Below are 9,082 nucleotides of genomic sequence, written 5' to 3' on the forward strand. Positions count from 1 at the left end.
AAAATTACAAGAAACTCCAAAAAATCTTTCGTCATGGTACTTTGGAAAGGACTTAGGCCCAAAGACCCCACAACGTACATGTCAGTTAATGATATAGGTTACATTTAGGTGATAAAATGTGTAAAATATCCAGAGGTACTTTTATCCCACTTTCTCCAAAAAAGATCTTGTGGATTGTCTTTTACTCTTTTGGTCCCAATTTCCCCCTCTTCTGGTCACAAATGTGTCTATATATGCCCGATGTTGCGTATATCTAGATATTTTTTAAAGTTGAATAGCTGTTTAGTATTGAAAAGTGAATAGTATTTTCGAATGGTGCAGCTGATACAGAGACATACAGACGAGCCAATTATGGTTTAATAAACGCTTACTAATAAAAGAAGCAGCGTAACATCTGCGAAAAACATTTGTTGAATTTAGTAAAAAAAAAAAGTAAAAAAAAAATAAGTACAAAAAGATCAATGATACAAAATGGAATCCTTTTTCCAAACCATCTTTTTTTTAAATACCAATGAAAATCGACCACACAAATTTATGATAATAAGGCATATCTTCTCAAATTATAAAGCTACTTGTTTACTGACGAGATACTTAATCTACTATTCTAATCAGTGTCTTAGAATGCGAAATTGAGACTGTGATAAGAGAGGCTTCCACAGTAAGATTTTGTATATTATTTGTTATTTTGTCACTCCAAGTATTGATGATGTTGACGCAAAATAATGAGAAAAATATACGATTTGTTTCGACTTCTTAAGATACCTTTTTTTTTAAATCATACAACATGACTTCTTTCACACTTAAGCACATAAACCGTTGTGAAGCCAAATTGAAGAAGTTTTCGTAAAGCAAATGAATGAGGTTCTTCTCTTTAGGCAAAGCAATCAATTGGAAATTTGTATATTTATAAAGGTGTTTCCAAAACCAGTTACTATCAAAAAGACAAAAATTTTAGCACTTGATTAATAATTAACTTGTTGAAGCCAATATGTTTAATTCAATAGCATGATATAATTGAACAAGTTATCCCAGCTCGAAGAAACGAAGCGGTATTCAGATGCATGTCTAGTTAGACTTGCATGGAGGCCTATATTTATCAATAGGCCCAGCCTAGGGGCACACAATGCCAGGGGGCGCAATAAATTATCACTGAGAAATTTTTCTAACAAAAACTTGACTATTGTGATTTATATTCTAAGTGCCAATCGCGCTGCCAATTACACTCCGCCTTCGCGCTGCCTATTCACAAAAAAGAGATTTTAAAACAATACGGGAACTCCGTGGACACTTGTGAACTTCCAGATGTCTCCCAAGAACGGCAGATGAAATTTCGGTACCAGTACCACCTCTCAATTCATTACTTTTGGCTCATCAGTTGCGTTCTGTTCAGTGCTTCCAGTATCCCCGAATTTTCGAGAATTTCCCCAAAAAATCTTGCAAAAACGGAGCGGCAAAAACGCGTGGGCATAGAAGCGTCAAAGCTTTAAATCCAGCCCTGCTTGAAAGTCTAGATACGTGTTCCTACCGGAACCAATATCCAGGTAGTTCCCGTTCAACGTAAAATTCGGTGCCTGGATGCAAAAAGTCGCATCCCAGGATCCAGTTCTAGTCTAGAACTCATGTGTCAAAATTTTCAGATTCAACGAATCAGGAAGCTTATTTTGCGCTACATTTCTCATCAAACAGTTCGTGGTAACGAACTGTAGTAAGGAGCGACCCGGCTCAATAGTAACCAAAACTCTAAAAAATTGATAAAAAAATTTTGATATCAATAGCTACATCAAAAGAATCGCATTTTAATGCTGATTTTAAATATATAAGTTTCATCAAGATTAGTATTACCCATCAAAAGTTACGAGCCTGAGAAAATTTGCCTTATTTAGGAAAATAGGGGGAAACACCCCCTAAAAGTCGTAGGATCTTAACGAAAATGACACCATCAGATTCAGGGTATCAGAGAACCATACTGTAGAAGTTTCAAGCTCCTATCTACAAAAATGTGGAATTTTGTATTTTTTGCCAGAAGACAAATCACGGGTGCGTGTTTATTTGTTTTTTTTTTTTGTTTTTTTTCTTCTTTTCCCCAGGGGTCATCGTATCGACCAAGTGGTCCTATAATGTCGCAAGAGGGCTAATTCTAACGGAAATGAAAAGTTCTAGTGCCCTTTTTAAGTGACCAAAAAAATTGCAGGGCATCTAGGCCCCCTCCCACGCTCATTTTTTTCCCAAAGTCAACGGATCAAAATTTTGAGATAGCCATTTTGTTCAGCATAGTCGAAAACCATAATAACTATGTCTTTGGGGATGACTTACTCCCCCACAATCCCTGGGGGAGGGGCTGCAAGTTACAAACTTTGACCATTGTTTGCATATAGTAATGGTTATTGGGAAGTGTACAGACGTTTTCAGGGGGATTTTATTTTGTTTGGGGGTGGGGCTGAGGAGAGGGGGCTATGTTGGAGGATCTTTCCTTGGAGGAATCTGTCATAGGGAAAGAAAAATTCAATGACAAGGGCGCAGGATTCTCTAGCATTACTATAAGAAAACAATGAAAAATAAACATGAACACGTTTTTTCAAATGAAAGGAAGAAGTAGCATTGAAACTTAAAACGAACAGAGATTATTACGCATATGAGGGGTTCTAAAAATACTTTAGCATAAAGAGCGAGGTTTTTAGGAGGAGATAAATACCTTGCTCTTTATGCTAAAGTATTTTTAGTAATTTCAACTAGTTATTCTAGGCCTTTCTGATTCAGGGGTCATTCTTAAAGAATTGGGACAAAACTTACGATTTAGTGTAAAGAGCGAGGTATTAACGAGGGTACAAACCCCCTCGTATACATAATAAAAATATAAGGTTATGAAAGTTTGTTACGTAAGTTAATTCTTAAGTTACGTATATTTTTTACTAATAAAAACGTTCGTTAAAAATTAAAAGTTCTAGTTGCCTTTTTAAGTAACCGAAAAATTGGAGGGCAACTAGGCCTCCTTCTCCACCCCTTATTTCTCAAAATCGTCTGATCAAAACTAAGAGAAAGCCATTTAGCCAAAAAAAGAATTAATATACAAATTTCATTTTAATAGTTTATGTGCGGAGAGCCAAAACCAAACATGCATTAATTCAAAAACGTTCAGAAATTAAATAAAAAAAACTAATTTTTTTAGCTGAAAGTAAGGAGCGACATAAAACTTAAAACGAACAGAAATTACTCCGTATATGAAATGAGTTGTCCCCTCCGCAATCCCTCGCTCTTTACGCTAAAGTTTGACTCTGCCACAATTCTACTTTTTAAAACAATTTAAAGCTTTAGCGTAAAGAGCGAGGGATTGCGGAGGGGACAACTCATTTCATATACGGAGTAATTTCTGTTCGTTTTAAGTTTTAATGTCGCTCCTTACTTTCAGCTAAAAAAATTAGTTTTTTTATTTAATCTACTCTTAAAAGCGGCGTTCACATGCATGTGTGGCTAAAACTTAATGGCTAAATTAAGACATATATGTTTTGCTGGACTTACACGTGGACGCCTCTTAAACAGGCGCCAAAAAATCCTTGACGTTTTGTATCCATCAGCTGTTATACACATTAAAACCAGCAATATGTCGCTTTTTTCAGTTTTCCCAATGTCAAACAGTTTCGTGGCAACGAACTGTAGTAAGGAGCGACCCGGCACAATAGTAACCAAAACTCTAAAAAATGGAATTTTGAAACCAATAGCTACATCAACAGAAGCGCATTTTAATGTTGATTATAAATATATAAGATTCATCAAGTTTAGTCTTGTCCATCAAAAGTTACGAGCCTGAGAAAATTTGCCTTATTTTAGAAAATAGGGGGAAACACCCCCCTAAAAGTCATAGAATCCTAGCGAAAACCACACCATCAGATTCAGCGTATCACAGAACCCTATTGTAGAAGTTTCAAGCTCCTATCTACAAAAATGTGAAATTTTGTATTTTTGCCAGAAGGCAGATCATAGATGCTTGTTTATTTATTTGTTTGTTTGTTTGTTTTTATTTTCCCAGGGGTGGTCGTATCAACCCAGTGGTCCTAGAGTATTGCGAGAGGTCTCGTTCTAACGGAAATGAAAAGTTCTAGTGCCCTTTTTAAGTGACCAAAAAAATTGGAGGGCACCTAGGCCCCTTCCCAAGCTAATTATTTTCCCAAAGTCAACGGATTAAAATTCTGAGATAGCCATTTTATTCGGCGTAGTCGAAAAATCTTATAACTATGTCTTTGGGGACGACTTACTCCCTCACAGTCCCCGTGGGAGGTGCTACAAGTTACGAACTTTGACCAGTGCTTACATATAGTAATGGGTATTGGGGAGTCTACAGGCGTTTTCAGGGGGAATTTTTGGTTGGGGGAGGGGTTGAGAAGAGGGAGATATGTTTGGGGAACTTTCCATCGAGGAATTTGTCATGGGGGAAGAAAATTTCCATGAAGGGAGCGCAGGATTTTCTAGCATTATTAAAAAAACAATGAAAAAATAAATCTGAAAAAGTTTTTTTTCAACTGGAAGTAAGGAGCAGCATCAAAACTTAAAACGAACAGAAATTATTACACATATAAGAGGCTCGCCTCCTCCTAATACCTCGCTCTTTACGCTAAAGTATTTTTAGTAATTTCAACTATTTATTCTACGGCTTTTGTGATTCAGGGGTCATTCTTAATGAATTAGGACAAAATTTAAGCTTTAGTGTAAAGAGCGAGGTACTGACGAGGGGGTGAACCCCCTCATATATGTAATGAAAACATGAGAATACAAAAGTTTGTTACGTAAGCTAATTTATAAGTTACGTATATCTTTTACTGATAAAAACATTCGTAAAAAATTAAAAGTTATATTTGCCTTTTTAAGTAACCAAAAAATCGGAGGGCAACTAGGCTTCCTCCCCCGCTCCCTTTTTTCTCAAAATCATTCGATCAAAACTATGAGAAAGCCATTTAGCCAAAAATAAATATGTAAATTTTGTTTTAATTATTCCTCTGCAGAGAGCCAAAATCGAAACATGCATTGATTCAAAAACGTCCAGAAATTAAATTAAAAAAAAACAAGTTTTTTTAACTGAAAGTAAGGAGTGACATTAAAACTTAAAACGAACAGAAATTACTTCGTATCAGTGGCGCCATTTGGGGGGGGGGGAAGGGGGGGCCATGCCCCCCCCCCTGATTTCTGGAGGGGCCCAATTTCAACCACGTAATTCTTTGTTTATTCGTCCTTGTTCTACTTTTTTCTCTTTTTTTTACCGTATTTCTACTGTGAATTATTACTAAATAGCAAATTCAAGATACTCGATGATTATTGCATTTCAAGAAAGTATCCTGTTTTTGCCGTTCTCCCTAATTAATTTATGGTCACCCTTTTGGCAGGGGTTTGTAAAGTCCTTTCTGGGCTCGGATTACTTCTGTGACATTGAAGTCTCTCCAGTGATTAATGAATCCCGTCAGTCGGCACATTTAGGTGTAGGCTAACATCTGGAAAAGAGGGTATCCAGACCAGGGTGTCATTCCAGTTTTGTATTTAGTTTCTCGTTACCCTTCATCAAATAAAGAACCGTGAAACAGTGTTGAGTTGTGTTCAACTTCAAATTGGATTATTGAAACATGAGTTCATCCGGTGCGAGTGGTGAAAAAAAAAAGGAAAATAAAACCCCAAAGGAAAGAAGAAGAAATAAAGATGCAACGACGATTGGCTTCGTTTTTCAAACCGACTGTAAGTAAATCTACCACATTTTAAATTTTGTTTCGTCGACCAATCTTACTGAACGAACCAGAAACAGAGCTACGAGCTCATATGGCACTTGTTACGAGTGTTTTTCTATTTAATTTCTGATCATTTTTTAAATAAAGCCAGGAAATCTGGCTTCACCTCCACGGAGAAATCCCCCTTGGAAACATCCTCTGAACAATACAATCCTGGTTAAAATTTACTGGGACAATTACCCTTAACACTTCCAAGCGTGAAATTGAGCCAGTAAATAGAAAGCAAGACATATAAAGAAATTTTGTATAGGAATTCTGGAAAATTTTTCCAGTACACAATTTCCCCTGAAAAGTTCATCCCCTAGAAAATTCATTTTCCATGGAAAATTCTCCCCGAGCCCCAGCCAAAAAAATCGTCCTCCCCTTCCCACCCTAGAAATGTATGCATGCTTCCGAATAAGAAATACTATATGTAAACAATGGTCACATTTTTTAACTTGAAGAACTTTTCCAAAGAGCTCTGGGGTTTCATGTTATCTCCAAAGACATTATTATTAGGCCTTTCAACGATGTTGAACAAAATAGCTATCTCAGATTTTTGGTCAGGGGAATTTGGGGAAAAATGGCGTGGGAGGGGGCCTAGTTGCCCTCCAATTTTTTTGGTAACTTAAAAAGGGCACTAGAACTTTGAATTTCCGTTAGAATAAGCCCTCTCCCGATGTCTTGGCCCACTGGTTCGATATGATCACCCCTGGGCAAAAAAATAAATAAATAAACACGCATCCGTGATCTTTCTTCTAATATGAAGTACAAAATTCCACATTTTTGTAGATAGGAGCTTGGAGCCTCTACAATAGGGTTCTCTTAATACGCTGAATCTGATGGTATGATTTTATTATGATTATACGAGTTCTAAGGGTGTTTCAGCCATTTTTTGAAAATCAGGCACATTTCTCAGGCTTGTAACCTTTGAAGGGTAAGACTAAACTTAACAAAATGTATTTAAAATCAGCATAAAAGTTTAGTTCTTTTGACATATCTATTGGTATCAAATTCCGTTTTTTAGAGTTTCGGTTACTATTGAGCCGGGTCGCTCCTTACTTACAGCTCGTTACCAAGAACTGTTTATAAGATAATGCTCAGACAAATCTTGTTGAGTTTCTTCTTTTGAAGAGGAAAGATAGAACAAAAAGCGACAAAGATAAGAAATTTCAAACCTAATAAGTTTTCGTCCGCATGAATTACTATGGCTAGCTTCAGTTTACCTTGCTTCAAAAAGTGTTTAATCACCCGACAGCAGTACTCGTGCATCATATTTTGTGTTTATTGATTCTAGGTTAAAATATAGAATCAAGGGAATGATAGCTTTGCAAGGTAATCCTACATAAACAAAAAAATAAATAAAGAAGTGTATCACAGAAACCTATAAAACCTATAAAAACCTACAAAACATAAAATTGAATAGCACATTGGACTTAATTGAATGAAATAAAAAAGACATGTTTTTTCAACTGAATGTAAGAAGAAACATTAAAGCTCAAAACGGATAGCAATTTTTAAGTATATGAAGGGGTTCACCCCCTTGTCAATACTCGCTCTTTACGCTGTTCAAATTTGGTTCTAATTCTTTAAGAATGACTCCTGAATCTCAAAGGCCGTTTGATTAGAATAAATATCTCTTTTGAAAGTACTAAAAAAAAAACTTTAGCGTAAAGAGCGAGGTATTGACGAAAGGGTGAACCTTCTCATATGTAATAATTTCTTTTCGTTTTAAGTTTCAATCCTGCTCCTTACTTTGAGTTGAAGAAACTTTTTTTTCATTTAATTTCTTATTCTTTTTTTAATAATGCTTGGAAATCCAGTGCCCCCTTGATTGAAAATTCAGCTCCCCTATGAAAAGTTTCTCCATGGAAAGATCCTCCTACATAACCTCCTCTGCTCGAGCTGCCCCCCCACCAGAAAAAAACTGAAAACGTCTGTATACTTCGCAATTACCTATACTATTTATAAAAAAGGGCAAAGTCCACAAATTGAACACCTTCCCCCAGAGACTTTGGACAATTAAGACATCTTTAAAGACATATTTATTAGATTTTTCAAATATATTAAACAAAATGGCTGTTAAACAAAATGTAAATATATTTAAACAAAATGGCAAAATGCGGAGAGAGTTCTACGAGGTTTTGGACAGAGTGTTAAATGAGTTTGAAGAGCGTTTTTCTGTCCAGCTGCCAGTGCTAGAAGCCACACGTTGCCTTAACCCCAAATCCAAAGATTTTATGGACTCAGATTTACTTCTTGTGATCGCGACATACTTCGATCAGGCGGGAATCGATACTATGCAGCTGAAGTGTCAAGCTTTAATAGCTCGTGCATTTGTGTCGCAGCTTCCACAGAAACCGGCAAACGCTTTAGATGTCTTCGAACGCCTCGGAGGATTGAAAGAAGCTTATTCTGAGCTTCTTAAGGTCGTCAGGGTAGTCCTCACACTCCCGCTCACAACGTGCTCAAATGAACGTTTTTTCTCTGTGTTGACGTTTGTGAAGGACTACCTCCGGACAACGATGGAAAACGAGCGACTTTCGCATTTGCTGCTTATATTCTCTGAGAAAGCTGCAGTGAAGGAGCTCAATTTTGAGAAGCTTGTCGACGACTTCGCAAAAATGAAGCAAAGGAGATATCCATTGCTGAAGTAACTGTACGTAAGTTTCTGATTTATACAGTAAATGTTCTATTTTGGTACTGTTTTTGGTCCCTAAATAAGCTGCAAAATGCGAACCCCAAAGGTAGTACGGTACCTAAAGGCATGTTCGAAAATTTTAAAAAATTTTAGGCTGGATGGGGGCCCAAAATCGATTTTTGGCCCCCCCCCCCCTAAGGTTTTCTGAAATGGCGCCACTGCTTCGTATATGAAAGGGGCTGCTTCCTCATCAAGGCCCCACTCTTTACGTTTAAGTTTTTTACTGTTTTAAAAAGCAGAGTCGAGAGAAAGAGTCAAGCAAAGAGGACTCGTTCGAATTTGAACGATCACATGTCTAGTGTCTTAAGTGTCTTAAGGCCATTAAGGGATTTGGTATTTCACTGTGGCATTTTGCAAACCACTCTACAGGTTGTGAACACACACTTTACAGTACGAATAGATTCCTAAAAAACCACATATACCGTTTTCATAGCCGCATCGTCTTTTTTCCATGAAATTTTCAAACCAAAAATATTCAGTAATTTACGAGCTGGTCCTTTTTTCAGAACCATTCCCATAAATTTATCTTCTTCGAGCATTTTTTTTTTTCAGAACTAATAATAGCTTTAAAAAAAAGATAAGGTTTAGAATCAATATGAGCCGTTAATTAGAAAGTGTGGCTTCAAGCTAATTCCAC

At 36.7% G+C, this 9,082-nt stretch overlaps 1 protein-coding gene across 1 annotated transcript in view; it reads right to left on the minus strand.

Moving 5' to 3' along the window:
• Positions 1-9,082, minus strand: part of LOC136030663 (girdin-like) — a 260,328-nt gene that overhangs the window by 147,932 nt on the left and 103,314 nt on the right. Inside the window, exon 11 of the mRNA XM_065709731.1 lies at positions 7,009-7,085. Coding sequence (XP_065565803.1) covers positions 7,009-7,085 — 77 coding nt within the window. The remainder of the gene's footprint in view (positions 1-7,008; positions 7,086-9,082) is intronic.

Source organism: Artemia franciscana, chromosome 8 (assembly GCF_032884065.1).
Source record: "Artemia franciscana chromosome 8, ASM3288406v1, whole genome shotgun sequence".
NCBI classification, from domain to species: Eukaryota; Metazoa; Arthropoda; class Branchiopoda; order Anostraca; family Artemiidae; genus Artemia; species Artemia franciscana.